This window comes from Chelmon rostratus, chromosome 21 (genome assembly GCF_017976325.1).
Source record: "Chelmon rostratus isolate fCheRos1 chromosome 21, fCheRos1.pri, whole genome shotgun sequence".
NCBI lineage: Eukaryota > Metazoa > Chordata > Actinopteri > Chaetodontiformes > Chaetodontidae > Chelmon > Chelmon rostratus.
The window spans coordinates 17567970-17591382 of NC_055678.1; the positions used below are offsets into that span (position 1 = coordinate 17567970).

General features: G+C 42.6%; 1 protein-coding gene across 3 annotated transcripts in view; it reads left to right on the forward strand.

The window, feature by feature from the left end:
* The window catches only part of wu:fj29h11 (protein NO VEIN), a 40746-nt gene that overhangs the window by 15428 nt on the left and 1905 nt on the right, over nucleotides 1-23413 (forward strand). For all 3 annotated transcript variants that reach the window (XM_041962670.1, XM_041962672.1, XM_041962673.1), the window contains exons 17-44: nucleotides 305-431; nucleotides 542-764; nucleotides 860-1007; nucleotides 1475-1652; nucleotides 1768-1945; nucleotides 2392-2518; nucleotides 2633-2752; nucleotides 3358-3508; nucleotides 3589-3701; nucleotides 4325-4475; nucleotides 4654-4902; nucleotides 5408-5620; nucleotides 8117-8298; nucleotides 8477-8657; nucleotides 10432-10574; nucleotides 11780-11961; nucleotides 14023-14282; nucleotides 14407-14644; nucleotides 14723-14906; nucleotides 16283-16409; nucleotides 16650-16736; nucleotides 16924-17109; nucleotides 17251-17525; nucleotides 18198-18340; nucleotides 19647-19731; nucleotides 20684-20798; nucleotides 22449-22580; nucleotides 22675-22917. In XM_041962670.1, the coding sequence (XP_041818604.1) occupies nucleotides 305-431; nucleotides 542-764; nucleotides 860-1007; nucleotides 1475-1652; nucleotides 1768-1945; nucleotides 2392-2518; nucleotides 2633-2752; nucleotides 3358-3508; nucleotides 3589-3701; nucleotides 4325-4475; nucleotides 4654-4902; nucleotides 5408-5620; nucleotides 8117-8298; nucleotides 8477-8657; nucleotides 10432-10574; nucleotides 11780-11961; nucleotides 14023-14282; nucleotides 14407-14644; nucleotides 14723-14906; nucleotides 16283-16409; nucleotides 16650-16736; nucleotides 16924-17109; nucleotides 17251-17525; nucleotides 18198-18340; nucleotides 19647-19731; nucleotides 20684-20798; nucleotides 22449-22580; nucleotides 22675-22917 (4741 nt within the window). The remainder of the gene's footprint in view (nucleotides 1-304; nucleotides 432-541; nucleotides 765-859; nucleotides 1008-1474; nucleotides 1653-1767; nucleotides 1946-2391; nucleotides 2519-2632; nucleotides 2753-3357; nucleotides 3509-3588; nucleotides 3702-4324; nucleotides 4476-4653; nucleotides 4903-5407; nucleotides 5621-8116; nucleotides 8299-8476; nucleotides 8658-10431; nucleotides 10575-11779; nucleotides 11962-14022; nucleotides 14283-14406; nucleotides 14645-14722; nucleotides 14907-16282; nucleotides 16410-16649; nucleotides 16737-16923; nucleotides 17110-17250; nucleotides 17526-18197; nucleotides 18341-19646; nucleotides 19732-20683; nucleotides 20799-22448; nucleotides 22581-22674; nucleotides 22918-23413) is intronic.

The following is a 23413-nucleotide window of genomic DNA, read 5'->3' on the forward strand; positions in this document are numbered from 1 at the left end:
TACAAGTAATTTGACTCCGGTTTAAACGTCACACTCGGACTTGCTTAGGAAAAAAGGACATGAATAGCAGTCACCCTACTCTTTTAAAAGAGATGTATTAATGAAACACTCCTGTCCTTTGTTAGATCCCAGGTACATCCTATATATTGAAATTATTGAGTACTCAGTGATTTAGAAGTTAAATTAGCTTGCCCCTGCATCTTGTGCATACAGTGTATGTTTAATGTGTTCACTGTCATGTTCTTCTGTCTTTGCTATTCTCAACCTGGTAAACTTGGCCTTTAATTTTCTTTTCTTTCTTCAGTCTAATTTGATAGATTCTGAGAGCAGCAGTCTGTCGGCTCTAAATATGAGTGAAGATGAATATCTTGAGGATAACATCATGGACAACAGCTTTGCCTCTTCCCATCTCAACCACAGCCTACAACAAGGTGATTGACGGTAGTACTCCACCACAGGAATGTGAACGTTCCTTTTGTACTGTGAATAAATAACTGTACAACTTTCCCTGTCTTAGTTTGTAATAAATGCTTTCTTTTAGTCAACGGTGAGGAAGACGTAGAGGTTGAGGAGGGAGAGGATGAAGAGGAACTGTATGAGCTGACCTCACTGCCTAATGGAGCAACATCAGACGTCAGCAGTGAAGCTGAAGGCGGCCAGGGCGAGGAACAGCCAGAAATGTCAGATTCTGATGAAAAATATGCTTCCAGCAGCCAATCAGAGACCACATTAGTCGTCCAAAGAGCCATAATTGAGGACATCAGGTTTGTTCTCATAATGTCACCCTTTTACATTTACCTACGCTATGTCCATAGCAGATCTACACTTTGTTCTTCCGTCTCTTCTTTTTCTCTGGCAGGAAGAGTGAGTTTGGTATCGGTGTGGAATTGACTGCTGAAGGCCAGAAGCTGATGCAGGTCCACCAGGACAGGCTGGGCCGCAGCTTAGACCGCCTCTCCACCGAACTCTACAGCAAAGACACACACTTTGTGCTGGAGCTCATTCAGGTGGCTCCTATAATATTTACTCCCTTCAGGATGAACCAAAATCTTTATAATTTCTCAGTTGTTCAATAGAATCATACAGGTTTATTACAAATACCCAGTTATTACCAAACCTAGTTAAACTGGAGTCATGGTGTTGCATCTAAAGGGTTGGACTTAAAGTTACCTTGTGACATTATGACTTTAGACATACCTCACTGCTGCTCGTTTTTGCTCCATTAAAGTATTGTAGATATAACATTGCAGTACTTCAAGCTAAACATTGTCTAGTTGTTTTTGAGCTAAAAAGGGCCGAAGCATTATATTTATTTTTAAATTTACTTGTGATTAATTATGATCATGCGTGGTTAATATTCTGAAAAAGTGAAAAGCCTTTTGACATTTTGATTTACAGCGAAGACAGCTCTTCAGAGTTTCATATTTTATAGTTTCATTTGACATATTTCCATGACTTTATTTCCATTTTTCAGAATGCTGATGACAACAGTTACCCATCAGAGGCAGGTGTCGTTCCAGCGCTGGCCTTTGTGGTGGAGAGAGACTGCATCACCGTTCTCAACAACGAGACCGGCTTCCAGGAGAGGAACATCCGGGCCATCTGTGATGTGGGCTGCAGCACCAAGGGCAAACACAAATATGGATACATAGGTAACTGTGTACATGGTGCCTTGATGGGGATCAGAAGTTGTAAATCAAAGCTCATAGTTAGATGTCTTGTCTTAATATGGTGTATTAATGATCCTGATTGCTCCACTCGTCGCAGGACAAAAGGGCATCGGCTTCAAGTCAGTTTTTAAAGTCACACACTATCCTGAGATTCACTCCAATGGCTTTCACTTGCGCTTTGACAAGACCTGCGGCCCCATGGGATACATCCTCCCCCACTGGGCTGAAGATGAGAGGCCTCTGGACACACAGCTGAAGGACATAAACCTGCACAGGTTGGGTGATTGAGAAACAGTGGACATATTTTACAGCAGACACTTTGAATTTCATGATAGGTAAAGCACAGGTGTTACTAACAACATTAATGGTTCTGTTCTATTCAAGTGTCCCAGTAACTCATGACAGTGTGACAGTGAGCAGTGACTAATACCAGAGGCCTGAAACTGAAGCAGCTAAATGGAGTTCAGTCGTCATTCATTTTATTGTTATTATTTCAGCCTTTTACACCACTTTTCCTATGTGGGAAAAAGTGTCAGTAAAGGGCTGTCTAACACAAACATCATATTTTAACATTCACGTAAGCTATATACCTATCTATATACACACACACACACATATGTGTGTATATATATATATATATGTGTGTGTGTTTTAATGCTGCATGTTTGATAATCGAACCATCATTTGTCTAAATACCTAACTATATTTGTTCCTTTACCAGCTGGACCACTAAGATCTGCCTTCCTCTGCACTCCGAAAGCCATCAGACCAGGAACCTTTTCCATGACGTCCATCCCTCCCTGCTGCTCTTTCTGCACCGTCTGCGCTCCATCACCATCTACAATCAGGTAACTCTTGCACATTCATCTGTGCAAACACACTTAGTTGATGTCATTAGAAAAAAAGAATTGACTTATTAAGGATAACCTGTTCTGTATTTTTCCACCTCTATGCATCTACAGAGTGAGAAGCGTCTTGTGACGATGACTCGTAAAGACCTGAGTCACAATGTGTTAGAGGTGGAGCACACTGAGGGCATTGAGCGCTGGCTAGTGGTCAGAACTGCGTTGCAGCCCATGAAGGTAATGCACTCACACTAATATTCAGATTAACTTCTGTTGCTTCATTTTCAAGCACATGTGTCATTTTCAGACTCTAGACCAAGAGCTTGATATCAGTTTTCATCCTTCCTGGGAATAAATACAACTCACTGTAGCTTTGCATTTTTCTGACATGCTCCTGTGTTTGCACCGTTTAACCGTTCCGTTGTGCTCCGCAAAAGCCCCCCCCCCCTCGCCATCTTGCCAGATTTTGTGAAAACTCACTCATTAGGCATTGGTTCCTACATCAAGCAGGAACATATGACAAAAAAATCCAGACACACATACAAGCACATAAACACCACCAAGCAGATTTTAATGATCTGTCAGTCTGAAAGGACGCTATAATCCCTGCTGCTCTTTCTTCTTCAGTCACCTTTCTTCTTCGTTTTCCCAGAGGCAGCCACCCATTACGTGCAGTCAGGTTATGTAAGAGACGAAATGAAGCTGAGTGAGAGAAAATATGTTGAGACATTTTGTGCTCCAGCTTCCAGGCAGCCATTTAGCTCCAATATCTATTCCTGTAAGAAGTCATCTTGTTTGTGAGCTGTAGCATCTGTTTTGACATTGATCTGTTTCTCCTTCAGATCAAAGAGGACGTCGAGTCCACCGAGCTTGCCCTGGCTTTCCAGCTTGACAACAGCAACACAGAAATTGGCATTGTATGTAAGCCACAGGCACAGCCTGTGTTTGCTTACCTGCCCCTTCGTAGCTTCGGCTTCCGCTTCATCATCCAAGGTGAGAATGGAGTCTAGAGCTATAGAGCTTTCTGTTCAGGGACACACAGTTCGCTGCTCTCACTCGATGCTCTTCTCCAGGTGACTTTGACATCCCTTCCTCTCGGGAAGATGTTGACAGAGACAGCTCGTGGAACCAGTGGCTTCGATCAGAGATACCTCAACTCTTCCTCAAGGCCATGGATGTCTTCACTGTAAGATGATATTGTATCTGCAGCATGATGGGAGGAAAAGAATTCACTAATAGAGCAAATGAGATGAGATGTTACTTTAACAATCCCTGCAAGGGAGCCTTATCATTTGCAGATAGTAGTAGTAGTAGAACACAGCAAACTGTCAGTGTGAAGCATGCAAACTGACTAGAGCAAGTCCACAGGACACTGAAGTAATACATTATTTCAAGGAAAGTATAATTTTTTGATTAAAAGTAAAAAACATTGCAGATTACCTGTGCTACAGCAGGTCATATGGAGGGATATTAAGTTAAGGTGAAAAATACCTTGGGGTATTTTTTAACGGAAATAAAATGACTGAAATAATGATATGAAAATAATAGCAATAGTTACTATAGCAGAAGTATTTTTCATTTCAGTTCAACCAAATTCACTTTGCAGCTAAGATAAGTAAGGCTTTGGCTACTATTTGAGAATGTTTGGTGCGAAAAAAAGTCAGAATCAGAATTTGCAGCACAACTGTGGATGTCCAAAACATAGTAATAACACAGTGCAACACAGTAATAACAACTAGTTGCACTGATTAGTTCTCATTATTTATTGTTGTCCTTAAATCTTGTGTCCTGTTTTTCTCCCTCCCTAAGGATCACTCAGAGTTCAGGGGGCTGAAGGGCCTCTGCCAGTTCCTGCAGTTTATACCCCTGCCTGACGAGGTGTTCGACTTCTTCAAGCCTGTTGCCGGGCAGATTATTCAGATGCTTAAGGGCAAGGCCTTCCTGCCTACACTCAGCTCAGGTATTACTCACACATGCAGGCTGTGCAAATTGAAATTTAAAACAGTCACACAAAAAAAGCATAAACAAAGCAAAGATATTTCTGGTATGCCAGCGCTTTGAGCTCAGATTTGCATACTAGAATCTAAAAATGTAGCATCTAACCCTGAAAATGTTCCTCTCCATGCTCTCTCACCCAGATGGTAAGGTTGTGTACAAGCTTCCGTCCCAAGTGGCTGTCTGTGAGGACGCTGTCATCCGCAACGTGATTCGCGCAGACGAGCTCGAAAGGCATCTGTCTCTGTCTTACCTCCACCCGGGTTTGAGAAATGCCACACCCACCTCCCTGCTCACTCACCTAGGAGTCCGATTCCTGCGGGGATCTGATGTTTCGACAGTAACCACAGCCATGGCCAAGGAGCTGATGAGAGTGGAAGGCATCCATTCAGGTGTGTGCAGTCAGTGTGTGTGGATGGGGCAAAGAGGGAGAAATCTGATGAAAGTCAGCCATACCGTATCAAATTATGGCAGATCACAGTGGATTATAACTGCCTACTGAATACAACACGTGTGAGTGAAGAAAGAGAGTGATAATACAGCAGCTCAGATGCATTAGTAGACATCACTTACTAAACCCATGTTAGTACGCCCATGTAATATGTGAGCACAAGTTTGACAGCTGATATGATTATATCTATGCAATATTTGCTGATGAATGCACTTCTTGCTTAATTATTGACCTTGTTGGAATAGATGGTTGTATTTAAGGCATCATGGTGGGAAAGTAATATACTGTAGATCTTCATCTGTCATTCTTTTAAAATGTTAACTGGTGTGTCCTGATGGGTGTGCATTTGTTGGGTACACACAGCTCTTCATTTTGTCATTTTGAAAACTCATTTCTACATGATGTAGAACTCAGTACATTTTCAACACCAACCCTTTGCCTTCTAGATGGCAGCCTGCGTCAGCTGGCCAGGCTGCTGGTTTGCAACTTCCGAGCTCTAGAGCACGGCTATGGCGAGGCAGACGCCATCCTGCAGGCCCTCAGGGATCTACCCATAATCCCCCTGGCTGACGGACATGTGGTGGCACTAAGCAAGGAGGGAGTCTTCTTTCCAATGGAGGAAAGCAAGACCAAAAAAAACAAAGCTCAAGCTCAGACAGGTAATTTCACTTCAGTGTGTGTGTGTGTGTGCTTGCATGTGTACACTATTAAAATAAAACTACTGTACATCACAACTTAAGTTTAATTTTCAAACCTTGGGAATTGCAGCGACCTCAGAACACTGTGGTGACATCTCTAACAATAGGTCCAACATACAGATACAGAATGCAGGGACATGTAGAATCAGAATTTTGAACGAGGCAGCAGCTTGTGTATTTCTGTCTTTTTGTGCAGATAATTATTACCAGGCACCTGCAAAGAACTTTGGGTTATTGATGATTGCACAGTGCTAAATCAGCCACGACAACGACAGCAAAACACAGATAGAAGAAGAGAAGCAGTCAGAATGTAGGGCAGTACACTTTCACAGGTTTCCAGTTTCCAGTGTGATAAACCGATGTAGAAAAGCAAAAATAGATAAATATGTATCACCCTGATGATGGTGAGAGGTATACATGTAACACTTTCCAACCATGCTTATAAAGCTGAGTGGCGAAACACTTGCAGAAACTGAAAATGATGGTGTGAAACATGAGATAAATAAAAATAGGACATTGAATCATTTGGTACATTTGGACCAAGATACAAACTGACAGGGTAATTCAGGCTGTAAAACAGATACAAAACTTTATTTTCCAGACTGAGAAGTTACAAAAGCAGAACCTGCGTTGTTTGCCTGAACCGTGTGAAAGGACCCGCATCGACAGCTGTGTCTGTTCTCTCAGAAATCAGCACATTCACAGACAATCGGGCCAGCGAAGTAGGTGTATGACAAACTTCACCTCTGTAAGAATAAGCAGACACGCAGACTTTCCCATCAGCACTTGCTCACAAAACGTGGAGGCACGGCACCCGTGTTGTGCGTCATCGCATTCAAAAACAGTACCCAAAGCAGAGGTTTAGAATGGCAAGCATGAATAATTGATTTTCACACTCTGATGTAAGCATCCTGCCACTGCAGTTGGCTGGCTTTAGTAATCATGGAGTCTAAGTGCTCTGGTGTCTTTTTAAGCAACTCAGAGATGCTTGTGGACTTCAAATTGATTCTGCTTTATCTTCTCAAGTGTTTACCTCCACACCTTTTATCAACTCAATTCAGTGAGCAGCACAAATAAAAACTAATCAGGCCAAGTATCTGACCAGATCTGGCAAATCGCTATGGTAGTTCGATTAACTTACCATAAACGGTAAGTCAGTGGTGGGTTAGTGATCAGTTTTAGGGCTGCAATTGACAGCAGCCCTACGCTCCGCCCTTGAGATAAGTGCATCCCATCAGCTGTGCGTGATCGAGAACAGCAAAGTTTCACAAATGCTCTGTTTGAGCAGCATGTGTAGATTTCAGCCCTTAATTTGACAAAAATACATTCAACTTCCCTTCATATGTGTACATGAAACTGAAAACTGAAGACTGATATGAAAGTTGACAGATAGTGGTCCTGATTTAAGACTTGACTCAAGCTGGGTTTCAAGTCGGTCAGTGCAGTTGATGCAAGCCGTGTGCAGCGCAAACCTCATGCTCTGCTTAAAGGTGAAGTCAAGTGGACAGAGATGTGTGTGATAGCTTCAGTGAGACAGCTGAGATAAACACAATGTTCTTCTGAAATATTGAGCAGTACAGAGATCAGTGGGGAAATGTTCCTTCAGATGCCAGTTTCAGAATGTAGAAAAGTAGGTCACTGGAGGATTTCAGTTACACATATTTACGTATTCCCCGAATCACAAAAAAGTTTGGACGCTCTGTGAGACATGGATAAAAACAGAATGCAGTCATCTGCAAACAAACTGTGTTCATCAACAACGGTTTAATAAAGTGTTCCTGTGCCCATGAAGTAACATCCTTTATCCAATCATGTGTTCACAAAGTGTTGAACCTCGCTCCATCCTCGCTTGTGAACGACTGAGCCTTTCCAGGATGCTCCTTTCATACCCAATCATGATACTATCACCTGTTACCAATCAACCTGTTTACCTGTGGAATGATCCAAACAGGTGTTTTTGGTGCGTTCCACAACTTTCCCAGTCTTAAGTTGCTCCTGTCCCACTTTGTTTGAAACATGTTGCTGCATCAAAGTCAGAATAAGCAGATAAGTGTCCATTAAGAAGTGCAAGAAATTAAGACTCACAACAGTTTTTATATTTCCAAAATCTGGACTAGACACCGGTACTGAAAAATGTCTTTCACAAAGCAGTTTGTTAACACAGCAGACGTCTGCTACCCTTAACATCAGATGCAAAATAATCTCTTAAAGTGATGTAGATTATGTAATGGACTAGAATAAATCAAACACTTTATTACCACTGTAAGACTTGTAAACTCAATATTGAGACTAAAATGTGTCACCTACAATCCAATACATGGCAGCACTGTGACAAATATAGCCTTTGGAAAAGTTCAAAAAGTTTAGTGTTGTCACTCTGCTGGGATGAGAAAAGTCTAGGCTGTAGTTTGTTGTGTTGTTAATCCAGTTTTCCTCTCATTCAACACTTTTTCACAGGAGCTCTGGCTGCATTATACAAGGATGTAAATGTAGTTCACCCCTCTCTGCTGAGCTGTGTAGAGCCTCTGGAGAGTCAGCAGGTTCGAGAGCTGCTGAGAAGACTCGGTGTTCATGAACTGGAGCCTCAAGAGCTGCTGGAGCAGCACATCTACCCCTCAATACAGAACAACAAATGGAAGGTACCATTCTCTATATACTGGATCAACTCTCACAGCAATTTAAATGGTGTTATGCTTAAAGAAAGTATTGCCAACCGTATTTTGGCTTAAATGTCTTTCTTTCTTTTCTTTCCTTATCTCTCTCTCTTTCTCCCTTTTTTCCTTCAACCCCGTTGTTTTCCACCGTTTCCACCACCAGTCGAAGCCCGAGGCAGTGGTGGTGAGTTACTTGGTTTTCATCAAGCTGTATTCCTCGTCCAGCCAGTACTCCGACACTGCAGTACCCGTCCTCACCAACAGGGGTCTGCTGTGCCCGGTCAATGAAAGAGTCCACTTTTCTGAAGAGTATGGCAACATCAACCTGGCAAAGAAACTGCCTGGTAGGGGGAAACCCACAGTCCTCATACTGACACACACACACACACACACACACACACACACACACACACCCACACACACACTGTGTCTGTAAGTTTGATGAAATTCAACATGAACCTTGAACTTCTCCAGCTGTTGTCCAGTACTCATGTTGGCTGTAGAAAGTTTGTGTGTGTGTGTGTGTGTGTGTGTGTGTGTGTGTGTGTGTGTTATGTAAGTGCCAGTGGAGTGGACAGTGTGTCATGGAAAGTGGATCAGAACACTTGGCCTGCACTTCTAAAAAGAGAAGGGGCTGAAATGAAATGAAATGAATGCTCTCATTACGTTTCTTTTAGGGCATTTTAAAATATAAACATTTTTACATTATTGAGGTCCCTTGCCATTATGCTCTAATACTAGCATAATTATCAAATAGGTACACTCTGATAATGTTTTTGTTCCCACTTGATGTTGAGTATCTGCCAGTAACTATTCTCATTAAATACTTACATTTTTTAGCAGAATACAATTAAACATTTCACAGTTCAAGAACATTTAAGATCCGTTTTGGAAAGTTATGCTTGATCACAGCTCTTACACAAAGTCAACTTCACAGATTTGTATGAAAAAAAAGAAAAAAAAAGTCCCTCACAATTAAAAAAACTCCAGTTTTACTACTGTATATGCTTTCTACTGCATGATATTGTGATACAGAATTTAAGATCCACTTTAAAGCCGCTGCATTCATCATATTTATTGTGTTAAAAGCTGCAAAGCTCTGGTATTGTAGATATGATTTCACGTTCCATCCTGTGTAAACTGTCAGACGATATTTTAGGTGCTTGTTGTTAATGCTGTTTATGACATACAGAGTATGACAGCATATCAAGGCTTGCATAGATGCTACTGGTCAGTTTAGGGCTGCCAGTTACTTGCTTACAATTACTACCATTGTCAGTTAATCTAGAGATTATTTTCTTGATTTTTTAATTTCTAAAAGGCACAGAAATAAATAGATAAATGTCCAAATCCCAAAGATATTCACTTGCTTATCTTAAAAGAAAAACTATGAAGTATTCATATTTAATTTGGTGGAACCAAATAATTTTTTACCTTTTTTAATTAAAATCAATAAAACCAAAGTGGTGATTTTCTGTCCATTGACTAATCACTTGCCTGACTAATCAAAGTCAGTTAATATAAAATATGCCTTGATCAACTCTGATACCAATCTTTTAGATCCCTTACATATGGGGAAGACGAGTGCCGGTCTGTCACACTGCTATCACTTTCTAAATGATGACCATATTTCTCAGAAAGCTCCTGCAGCTGATTCCCATCTCCAAGATGATTATGCTACAGTGCGTTTTTTTGGCCTCATTTTGTTTTCTATTGGGCTTTACAGAGGGAAGTTGTTTTTGTTAGTGATTGCTCCCTCTCAGGCCTTGGCTCTTTTCATCATACACCATTGCCAGACACTCTGAAAGCTTTGGTCCTGTTTGTATTGGATAAGCAGTGTAGCAGTATACCTGCTGGCAGTAAAGCTTTGCAGCAGATTCCCTGTGAGATTTGACTAATTACACTAATGTTTCACTGATATGAATAATTAACAGATATCAAAAGGTAAATATTGCACAGTCCTTCAGTTCCTCTCTGTCTTTGATTTTCTCATCCCTTTTACCTCTTTACTGGTGTACCGCTGAACAGATTCATGTGTCTGAGACAGTATTTCTTTATTGTCCTTCCTTCTGTTAACACGTATCCTGCTGCCTGCCTGTCTGCTTTTTTCTCCACCAGGCTGTGATTGGATCTTGCTGAGTCCCTGCTACGTGCAGACAGATAGCGACGTAGCAGGATGGAGAGAACTGTTCAGCAGACTGGGAGTCAGAGACGGTCTCATCATCCGGAAAGAGAGACAAACACTTACTGCCAAAGAACTGGTGAGGAGGACGTCCCTGAACTGTTACCTCAGCTGTTTTAGAGATCGCAGAAAAATGCAGTTATGTGTAAAACCAAACCAAGGTCATGACAGCCCCACCTGTGAGCCCTGTGGGATGATAAAGGCCTCTGGATGTGTTGCGTAAGGACACAATATTTACTGGTTGCATGGACACCAGAGGCAGAGCAGAATCTTCCTTAAACATGCTGCATTACAAACTGGCTGTGACTCATCATGATGAATAAGGTAGTGATTAAAGGATAAAGATATTAACCATTATGAGTCACACAAGGACTAGAGGGATCAATAGCTGCTTTGAGGATGATCAGAAAAAGCAGGTGACGAATGGGACATGTCACAGACAGAGCTGAGGCTGCACAGATCAGACATTCCTGATGCCTGTTTTAGCCTGGCCTACAGCAAACGGGGATAGTGTGTGGATTCATCATGATACCATCAGTCATTGTGTGACCTATGCTGCAGTCCTTCTTAAAAACACTGCACAGATCAGGTGCAGACACATGGAGATTAACTTTGAACTTTCATATTTATTGCAGCGGAACGTAAAATTCGACTTTTTTAAACTTTAGTCACATTTTTAGAAATATATTTTTCACTCCCCTGCCCTGTTAGTGTCAGTCCAGCCTACATGATGTCTCATGACTTTACCTGTAAGACTCACATTTTAATACCTTTGTTCATCTCTGTGATATAAAATTATCAGACAGTCTGAGAGATAAAAAGTGTGTCCTGCTCATAGTTTAGTTATAAAATCCTGGTGCTCCCCGGAGCGTCTCTCCTGCTGGGCTGCTGTCAGCGCTGTCAGCCGAGGAGTCACTACACCGGACAGGAGTAGAGGACGTTGTATTAACGTCTGTTTTCTCAGTAGTTTAGACGGCTTCTCTAACAGTCAGCACTTGAGCTGAGAGCATCAGAGCAGTAAACAGAAAAGAGATGAACTGCCCTCCCTTTCCATTATCCTCCTCTATTTCCATCACAGTTTTGTGGTGTGTAAAGTTTACAGCCCGCCACGCTGTTGCTCCTGTGTCACTCTGTGTACAATGAAGCAGCTAAAAAGAAAGTGTAGTGATTGGACTGATAAAATACCACAGTTATCCCCATATGATGTGACTTCATCTTAATGGTATTGCCTACCCAGCTCAGTAACAGTTTGTTTTTCTGTGTTCTGTCCCCCCCCCCCCCCAGGCCTCTAGTCCCTGGTCAGTGGAAAGTGCAACTTGGTACCAAAATGCGGGGGAGGGCTGTGTGCTGGATGACTACCCCTGCGAGGAGTTTCATGCCCTGGCCACAGCCCAGCTGCCTGGCTCCCTCCTCCTGCAGCAGAGGATGGCCTTGCTGGAGCTGCTGGCGACCAACTGGGATACTGGGTAATACACACACACAGACACACACTCACTTACATATTTCTCCTCCTATGTCAGATTCTGTCTTGGTGGGGGTTGTCCCAAAGGTTAATAGCTTTAGGGTTAGGGTCATCATTGCGTCTGTAGCTGTTAAGTCTTTACTGGGGTAAAGTGGGGACATTAACAGTTCAGTGTTCTCCCTCACAAACAGGGACACATAAGCCTTTTGTTTTGGTTTTCGTTCGAGGTTGCCAGAGAGATCAGCCTGTGGATTAATTCATCTGGATTTAGTTGCTCTTTGCTCTGCCACATCTTGTGAGTTAGTGTTGTAGATGTGTATGAGCAGAGGAGAGCAGTTCAGGTAAGGAGGTCACCCGAGCTCACAAACTCATACTGGTCAACAGTGCACGATGCCAGTGTGAGTGCAGTATAGGGATTAAAGTTTGCATTAGGTTGTGTGCGACCCCTCCTGCTAGCCACCCTTTGATGTCACAGCTGGATGAATGCATCACACCTTCGTTTTTGCATCATTTGTCATGTATACTCGATTAGACTGCTGAGCATTTTTCCAAAGCATGCCAGCGAGTTTTATATTGCAGCTATTCACATTACTTTCCATAATGTTCACCTTTGCCTTTTATTAGTCTTCCATGTCTGAATTTTAGGCAGCGTGTTTTATAAGTGCCATCCTGTGATGGATTACCTATCTCATACTATACGAAAGGAATGGAAACTATTAGCTGCCTAAAAGTAAAACACTGTATGATCTGATTTTTCATCGGCAGTAATGACAAACAACTGCCAATGTTGCTGCACTCCATTAAGGTCTGATACAGAATGAGGGATATTTGCTAAGACTTGACATGCATTGTGCATATCTGGAAGGCAGTGGAGCACAAAAAATAATGTTTTCTGCTGCTCAGCTTGAAATATTATTGTGAAAACACACAGAGCTGTGTATTTCTCCAGCAGGAAATGTTAATTAAATAAAACATAATGTCATCAGCAAAACAAAATGTATGAATTAATTATGAAAAACGAATGTGTGGGATTTTTGTTTAAAATCCTTTGACACAATTATTTATGTAAATCTAAAAAATAATATAACAGGGCTGCTTGTTAAGGGTTATTGGCTGCTTCAGTCATATCGCAGTGAGCCACTAAAGCAATACAAATTCAAGCAGGAAGCCACCGACGGAAACAAAGGTAAAGCCTTTGCTGCAGTTTTCTTTACAGCTGTCACTACAGTGTTTTCCCATCTCAACCATTATCATTGTGTCTGTCACTCTCACAGGATGTTAAATTTAAGACACCAAACATAATTTGGCTATTTAGTGCCTAAAAGGGCTGGAAATTGTTAGTAAATGTGTAAACCGTGTTGGACGAAGATAATAGACACCCTCCAGATGACATATGAACATCAAGCAATGCCATATGTAGTGGGGAAATAGTCTGCATACAAAAACATCCTTAGTAACTATTTTGAAATTTGAATGACGTTCTTTGTCAATAATTTGTCTATACATCCATAAATTTTATACCCACTCTTACTTACAGGGTAACACATTAGACTAAAAGCAGGGAAACACTGAAGCAAGTTGCCTGTCTATCATAGGACAACCAGGAACTAAAACTAATTCTTTTTAAAAAGAAAAAAATCCACAGCTCTGTAGGTACACGTGGAGCCTAGCTGTCATCTATTACACTGCTCAATTTGACACAAGTTGATTTTTCTTTAGAGCGTGCATAAGAGTTTCTCAGTGCATTTAACGCTGAACATTAACCAAGTGCAATGCTGCTGAGTGCTGTATATTCCGCAGAAGAATGTAGGTCACACAGTTCTGCCACTTTGTTGAGCTGTCACAAGTGACATTAAGATCACTGAGCTGCAACTGCGGAGGCTGTCATCCATGCACTATAATCAAAGCATCGCCAAAGTTATGTGAGCATATATTAAATGTATCTAGTCAAAGATGTCATTATCATTGTTCGCTGACATCTAATCTTTTACTCCCACTGCAGAGAGGAAAGTTTGTATTGATCTGTTCAAAACATTACCTATTCTCACCTCTCCCATTCCTCCAGACACCGATACTCTCAGTACCTCACCGCTCAAGTGGTCGACGGTGATGGACAACAAATCAAAAGCACCAAGTCCTCCTTCCACCACTACTTGTGTTTTCTGGGCTGGGTGCCAGCGTATCGCCCACTGGAAGGAGGACAGCAAGAAAGACAGTACCTCCCTCCAAACTCAGTCTACCTGAGCTCACCTGAGGTCATCCATCTGCTGGGGACTCATGTCTTCTATGTGGACATAAACCCCAGCGAGTTTAGCAGAGCTCTAGGTAAAAAATAGTGTAATATGCTGTCCATTGCTGTAGCGTTTGGTCATCCTATAATTGCCTCAGATGGTTTTGAACCAGTTACAGAAAAAACAATTGATCTGTAATTGTCTTTTTCTTCTTCTAGGAATACAACAAAGTGTCTCAGTGGATGCTCTGATTAACTACCTGAAGGAGTGGTGTGTCAAACCAGAAGCAGACAACCAGGAGCAGAGAGTACCTGCGGACGGGTTGGAGGGAGCGAATTTCACTTCCACAGTTCAGCACATCCACAACGTCTACACTCACCTGCATATGAACTGTCCCCAGAGCAGCCTGAAGGAGCTCTTCCAGCACAACCCTGCTGTTTTCATAGAGTACAGCAGGTACGTCATCAGCTGTGTTTCTTTCTATTCAGATTCATGTCTTAATTCGTTTACCATAAGTCGAACCTAACCCCCCAGGCGCAATGATGACTGGTGTTCCGGACGCTTCTACCACCTGAAGGAGGTGTGCTGGAGCGACCCGACGGCCATGTTCCTGCGCTACAAGCACCTGACTCATGGACCAGACAGCCCTGTACAGGAGCCCAAAATCCTGGCTCCATTCTACAACCCACTGGAAGGCATGAGAGTCTTCTTCATCAGAGTACGCTGCTGTTTTACTGTTTCCCTGAGAAGATCTCATGTCTCAGTTTTTGTCAAATTTAATTTCTTTACATGTATAACGTTTCATGACTCATGGTTTCTTCAACTCATTTAGCTGTTTGATTGACCCTTCAATAAGCCCCACTCCCCCTTAGTTTCTGTTGCTATGCCTGTCAAGCTTCACATTCTCACACAGCACGTATGTGGTTTATGATAACGGTGGCAGATTTGCCTTCGAATGAGTCATTTCTTTTAAACCATCGCTCTTTGATTTCAGACAGAGATAGACATAAGCAGCTTTTCTAGGTGCCAACCATTGATTTACCTGCCTCAGATGACATGTGGTGCTGCCAGATTTTATCAGCTGTAGCCAGCTAGCTATTGAAGCTAGCATGAGCTTCATGAGTTGGCTGAAAACCCCATCGCTGACTAACAAGAAAATTGTAAAAGGGGTCTTAAACAAACACAAAAAGACTAAAGCTGCATGTCACAGGCAAAAAGTCAGCATCTCACCAATTGATGTTTCACGTAAAAGAACGTGCAAAACGCAGTGTGGCTGCTAAGCGTGTACTTGTTATCCTAATAGTGTGAACTTGATGTTTGAAAATTTGATCAGGCTTGAAAATCCTTTTGGAATGAGCACTAAGATCCAATGCAGAGCACCACCAGCTAGCTTAAACTCCTAGCTTAAACTCCTAGCTTAAACTCCTAGCTTAAACTCCTATCTTAAACTCCTAGCTTAAACTGATAGTGGCGTCCACAAGAGGCTGCTTGTCATGCAGTTTTTTTTAAACAGTAACCTGTAATACCACAAACCAGAGTTGTTAGTTATTGATGTGCTCCTTGACTTTGGAATTAACAGCACTGTAGGTAGGAAGCTAATTACCAGGACATACTGTACTGTTGTTTGCAGCTAAATGTTATAGCAGATAATCACACTGTTTAACCCATTTATTACTTTTACTCTGGTGTTTTTTAAAAGGCTAACAAAACCACACCACCCTCTAAACTGTTAAAATACTGAGCATCTCTCTTAGTACAGCCCCATACACGCCGCTGCAGCATGTAAGCAAATCTAAAGCCAGACTGGCGAATTACAGTTGCTTAGCTACGACAGTCGCTTTATGGAGTCTGGGTTGTATGTAATGCATTGTTGAGGACATTTGTCACCTGTCATTTATATTCAGATCTCAGTATGGAAAGTCCAGGTTTCTGGAGTTAAGATGGGAATAGATTTTACTATGAAGGCACTTTACTGTGTCTGTTGTTTTATTTAACTGACTCCCTACTGTTTGTAGCCAATTTTAAGACCAAACTCCACCATTACTAATATAAACTATACATTTGTTTGTGATTATATGTATGTCTTACGTATAGCTGCTGAATGTGGATCCCAGTCCCAATATGAATCAGTATGTCGGTTTGTTGGAACTGATCTGTTCATCATCTCCCATACCAACTGCTGAAGTGCTACAGGATGTGTCGGTGCTCTATGCCAGACTTGGTAAGACATTTACATTACCAGGCTTTTCTTTCAGAGTTTCTCATTCAGTCGCTCGCACGTTTTTTTGGTTTTTTTTTTACTCTTTATGTCCCATCTGGCTGCAGCTCATTATCTCTCTGCTCTGCAACTGTTGTATTTCTCTCTTGACTAGCTCGACTTGTTAAATCCTCCCTCTGTTCCATGACTTTAGATGTAATATAATCTAATATGATATAATAGAAATCCTTCAATCTTCAACAGCTCTGAAGTGTACCATTCCAGTATCTGGTGACCAGGAAAACACCCCTCAGCCCAAACTCGATCATAGTTACTGCTCCACCTTGAAGGGTGAGTAATTCATACGCATTCATGTTCATGCAAATACAACACTGCCTGACTGTTTACTGCAAAGTATCTGCCTCAAACGAGCATCGTCCACCACCTGTCAATGCGGCACATGTTTTGAAAGCAGCTGGGAGGAATTAGTCACTGCAGTCTGGAATTAAACTGGTTGTTCTTTTTGCCTTGTGCTCAGGTATGGTGTCTGATAAGAAGGTCTTCCCCACAAAGGATAACAGTTGGGTGAGTCTGGCACGCAAACCCATGATTCCTGACAACAAAGAGCTGGAGAAGATCTTCAAACCACACAAGCAGGTCTGTCTGCTCAACCTGCCACCAGCAGAGAAGAAGACAGCTCGCAGGAGCAAGACTGGGAACTTTGGTATGCTGCTGCTATGTTTTTTTATACATAGGTTTAATTTTAGATTTTTGTCGTACCCAATTGGAATTATGCCCACAATTGCACAAATATAACTTGAGATAAAATGGAGATCCTGACTGTTGTTGTATATTTGCCTGCCAGTGCTGGGAGAACGAGCTAACACCGTGCCTGCCTTCAACGAGAAGGACCGATCTTTGTTTCTGGAGATCTGTGGGATCCGCCAGCTGTCCCAGTGTGTCAAGACTGAGCCTCAGACTGAGAACCTGAGACCCTGTCCACCTTTGCAGGCCATGGTGCGCTCGGTGATACCCTACATCCAGAGGTTCCTCTACCACCACGATGAGCTGTGTGAGGTCTATTCAGAGCTGATTGACATCAACATTGGAGAGAAAATCAAGCAACTTTACTTCGGACAGGTCAGATGATCACACCTAGTTGGTTTTGAGCTGTTTAAAAACTGGAGGGAGTTTCTTATTCGGCCGACATACTGACATACATTGGACTGAGGCCTTGTTGAGGGAGAATCTCTTAGTAGGATCACTCCTCCCTGAGGGAAGTAAGCCCTCCTCAGCAGCAGGAACTCTCTCCTTGCTGCACACTTCTCCAGTCCCTGTTGCTCTGTCGAGATAGATTTACTAACATGAAGGCGCAGGACAGACTTGCACTCAGCCAGTCATTGAGTTTGCACTTTGCCACATAATTTATGAAGGCAGGAGCTCATTATGCAGTCATCGCAGGGTTTACATTGTGCTTGAGGAAGAGCTCAGTGGGTGCAGTTCAGTGCTGGATTTGTCTGAGATCACCAAACTCAGGAAAGAAATGGTAATGTGACAATCCTGATTTCTACTCAGTACTGTAGCCATCACTCCCTGAGCAGTCAGGACCACTTTGTTTGACTCTGGCTCACACAAACTCGTATATGCATTCTTCTTCTTTACTAGATAAAACACATCTTAGTGTAAGTAGAACACAGTAATAATTGTGGTAAGTATACACCTTGGCACAGAAAGAGAGGAGCAAAGCACACACATAATGTCATCTGGAATGTGCTGTGTGACCAATTTCAGCTGCTGTCTGATTGTTTCAAGGTGGGTAAGCTGTACATTCGCTACCAGCTGGACCTTGCTGACAGCGAGGTGGTGGAGGTGCAGGATGCTAGCTGTCTTCTGAAGGACAAGAAGGAGCTTTACCTTCAGAAAGATCACCTCTCAGCCAAGCTGGACATCTGCAGGTCAGGACTTCTGCTGCTGAAGATCTGCTGATCTTCATCTTTTTTTAACCTTCATAAATCAAGCAACACAAGCCTTTTCCCCCACAATGCTCAGCACATTCACACCTGAGAACTTCACTGTAGCAGTTAGATGATGATTTTCCTGAGGCTGATACAAAAGTAATCCTTCTCAATCATCACTTGTGACCCAGTGGAAGTGTTGGGACTTTATGAAAAGGTACCAACCAGGTGCCAGACCATAAGCAGCATGCATCCAAGAGGAAGCCAGGAAAAATCTGGACAGAAAAATGCAGAAAAGTGTTTGTTTAGAAACAGAAACCGACAGCTCCTGCATAGCATAACTTCAAGCGCAATGCGCCAAAGTATTTGCTTTCCCAGCCTGTCAGTCAACTCCTTTTCTCTGAACTCTACAGCAGCTCCAGTTTTTTTCTCTCTTCTTGTTGCCAGTTGGCCTAATTCTGTGATTAATAAAATGTAAAGAAAAAAGAAGGTAATTGAATGCGATTACATATAAAGTAGAGGGGAACAGCCTTCCCTCAGCTTCCTCGCAACAAATTAGCACCTCAGTCTTCCAAACATTCACACTTCTGACGAGAGTAATTCCAAAGTGGGTCTCTGGGATCTTCAGTTCTTATCTGTCACATTGATTGTTGGGTTATCACTAGAGTTAAGATGTTACAATGAATGAGAACCATGCAGAGCAGGAATTACAATAACTTTACACAAATACCACTAAGCTTAGGTATCAGGGTACTTCTGTGGTAGAAAAAAAGAAGTGTGCCTGTATGGAAAACTATGAAGCACTCTGTAAGGAAAGTTGCCATTGAATGTCTGGTCTGACTCATAATCTTGTTTTCTATTCTTTAATTTGATGGATTAGACAATATTTAATATCTAAGAATTAAGTATTAAAACAAGTATTGTTTCAGCATCACAACCAAAACTCTGGTATCCTGTTAGCGCTAGTATTGAAATCATTTTAATAGCAGTGATATCAATCTAATATTACAGACATATGACCTTATTAGGTGGATGGGGCCAGAAGTTACCCCTCCACGTTAAATACAGTTCTTTCATCAGTCATTTTAAAATTTGGTGAAATTTCGTCTACTAGGTTCAAGCTTGCACAAAGCTTAGTGTCCAGTCCTTTGATTGGTGTGGCCCTATCAATAAGAAATCAAACAATAGAAAGCATGAACAAAGTAATTGTGATAAAACACATTTGATACTCTCTCCTATATGTGCTATGTTGAATCTCCATGCACACAAACAATGCCTAATAATCCTGTCTCTGTGTGTGTCTCAGGGAGCTGGTGAAGCTGTTCTGCACAGAGAGCAGCCACAGGAAAGAGCTGAGGGCTTTCCTGAGTGGCCTGATAACGTCTCTCGGCGTAAGTGATATGCGACCCTTTCAAACATCGATCACTAATCCACGTTTTCGCTCACAGTCACCCTGCCATTCTCTGTCCTCGTCCTCACGCTTGCACACTTCGCTGCCACCGTGGCGGAGCTGACAGTGGCGAGAACTAATAGGCTATATCCCTGGAGGGAGTCACGTTTGCATTACATGGCAACTTGCTCTCGTTTCTGCGGAGCAGTGCAGCAGCAGAGACTGTAAAGTCAGAGAGTTAAAAGGTTAACGGCTCACATCAGGCCTCAACTTTGATCCCTCTCTGTTGAATAATCTGTCTTTTGTGGTTTTCTTTGTGCAGCAGCTTCTTTGAAACACGCAGCAGAACTGGGCTGCGTTATATAATTGATGTTGAAATCTGGAGAAGACACAGCTGACTGTTTGATTTAAGTTCTGTGTCTGGATTTGCCAAAGTAAATAAAATGGATTTTTTGACTGATTAAAGATTTTAATGATGTGATTCTGAGGCGTAACACCCATTTAATGCTCTGCAGTCAGACTGATGCAGATATGAGAGGCTTAGGGGAAAATGCATCCAGATCTGCCTCTCGATTTATTACATCCGCTTATTGCTTTAACTTTTATATTATTCTGGGGAACTGATCAAACAGTCACTGACTTTATGTGTTAATTAGGTCATCAACACATTAACGAGATGAAACGTCTCTGAAGCCACAAAGTTGGGAACGTCTTCCACTTCCTCTTTTGGCGAGAGAATCTGAAAGGAGAAATCAGCTCGGGTCTTCAGACTTTCAGGAGTTCTTTTTTAAATCCTGAATTCTCTGTTTCGGTTTGAAGTATTTTAACTCACTCTGAAAAAGCAAGCCATGTTGCACAGACTGAATAATCAAAGTCGACCATTCCTGGAAAGAAATCGTTAACCCAAAACAAACGTAATATCCTACAGTCATTGCCTCTGTTTGTGTCCGCAGGACTCGGGATCCCTGAAGAGATATTTGCTCAAAGAGGACATCAGAGAGCTCCCCAGTGAGGAGGAGCTGTGGGAGGTCCCGGAGCCCTCTAAACCAGATATTAACCTGGAGAGAGGTATGGAGGACACCAAGGCGAACATCACCACTGCACTCAAAGCAAGATGATGTAGCGTTTACACCCCTGCTCAACTCAGTCCACTCAGGGGTTTTGCTGCTACAGCCTGGCTTGTTTTGATGTGATCATTAGCTAACGGTGGATGATGCTGGCTAATGTTAATACACTAACTTTGTGACTCTTCTCTACTATTCTCTACTATACTCTAGAAATCCTGCCCTCTCTCAGGCAGGTCGTCTAGTGATGATGTCTTTAAAGGAACTGACTAGGAATCTAGGGAAATAAAGGAGTAATTGCTACTTGCGGCCGCAGTGGCCACTGTTCTACGGTAATTACACAGCCTTATTGAAAGGCTGTGCTCAAACCAGTTAAAGGATAAGTCAGGTATTACTTTATAGTTTTTCTTAGCATCAACAAATTGCATAAAGAAAACAAAACCAACCCTGTATTAGTCTGTCTCTCAATACTCTCCGACTCCCCTCTCCTGTCTGTTTACATGAAAGCTGCACTCAAATATGTAGTTTCCTTTTTTACCAAAGGCTCAATCATTTCCAAAAACAGCTGGGCATTGTAGCTTTTAGCAAACATTACTCACACAGGAGGAAGTGGTGCATTTGTTGGGGACTATTTTCAGCTGTGCATTGATACATATTTGGTGAAGAAAATGTTTCCAGCAGCAGGACGGTGTATGTGAGACTGTCAGTTTGTGTGTTCACGGTAGTGAAGGAACATGTCAGCCAGTGCGACAGAGTGGCTCACTGATGTGTTTTTAACAGCTGTGGAGCTCTATGGCACAGAATAAGAAGGTAAATGAGCCAGAATTTGACACACACACACACACAATATAGTACAAAACATCCCTACATTCACAAAAGGCTGTTTTAGGACTGCATGTAACCTTTGACAGACAGGGAAGTCAGAAAGTGTTGAGGTGGACTAAGGACTTGTTGGGTTTTGGTCTTTGCACCATCCTCATTAACACGTCCACACCATCGTTAAAGTGTACAGAATGTTGGGAAAATAGACTGGGGAACACAAATGTGCAGCCCCGTGTGAATGTGTGAAAGAAGGACAGTTTGACACAGAACATCAGTGGAGTCTAACAACGCTGTGCTTCTCTCTCTCTGAGCCTGCGTGATAGCGACATCTTACATCTGCAGTTTCTGCAAGTCTCTCTGTGACACTTGCCCCGATTTCCATTATCATTTCATAATATTCAAAGTGTTTTTCTTCTGAGTCTCAGCCCTGCACAAACACTCTCCCTCTACACACACACACACACACACACACACACACGCACACACACGCACGCACACGCGCACAGATAGATAACTGGTGTGTTTCTCACATATGCTAATTCGGGTTTGTTCACTGTTGTGTGTGGCGACATAAAAGAGCAGCTGTTGCCAGGGCTCAAAGAGCGAGAGGAGCAGATCCCTCACTGCAGCAAAGAGCACACACACACTTTCCCTCTCTAACACACACACACACACACTTCCATCTGCAAAGATTAATATGATCAAAAGGCTTTTCATCACAAATCTGTTTTTATGGCATAAAACAGGCTTATGTAATTGGTGTTTTACAGCTTATATCCATTTTCTTCTTCTTTTGCTTTGGTTGTAACTAAGTGTAAATGTTTTGCTCCAGTGCTGTCAAGGAGTTACTCCTCCATCAGCTCCCCCGAGGAGCCATCTCGCCCTGCACAAGAGGTTGGGGAACCGACGCTGGTTTGCTGGCCTCCTCGAGCATCCATGCTGAATGCAGGAGCCAGTCGCACAGGTACTTCGAGAAGGAGGCGGTTGTTTCAGCGTGGTCGTTTCTTCACAATGCGAAACTCCATTTCTCATTTCCCACGATTTCTGCATGGCCACAGGTCATGGAGACAGTGGTGTGGTCGATGCCGTCATGAAGATGTGGCCGCCTCCTGCTGCACCCAAAGACAGAGTCCCAGAGAAGGACGTCGCCCACAGAGAAAGCAGCCAGAGTCTGAGCAGCTGCTACGAGGCCAGCCAGCCCCCCAGAAGCAGCAGGCCTACAGACCAGCCCGGCCCTCAGAGAGTCCAACCAGGCCAACCTAACCCCACTGCTGTGTCCTCTAACACACCACGACCTCCAGGTTACACATTCAAGAAACTCCTACTGCCATCGTTCATACTGGTTTAGAGTTACTTTTAAAACTCTGTCACTGTAATTGCTGCAACCAAAATGCCGAAGTTAAAGGTGCACTAATCAATAATTGCGTATTTACAGTGGATCAAATTGCTAGAAATAATTTAAAGGGTTCACATGTGGTGATAAAGCCACAGAGGATTAGCACCACCTCTGCAGTTCTCAGCTCTATTGAACTTTCCAGCCCCCTTTAGGTCATTGTTTGGGTTCTGGCCCACAAACTCATCAAAAGCTTTGATAAACCGACTGTACGTTACCTGCCCGGCCCCGACGGGCTGATAGACAGCAGGTTAGCAACAAGCTGGTGCAGACAGTGGAACATTTAGCATCTAGTGACACATATAGCTTGATTACTTGAAAGTATGTCCACGTTGTGTGTTCAGCTTCATCCTTTGCCTGCAAGTGGCCAAAAAAAGGACGAGTGCAGCTTTAACTCGTGTCGA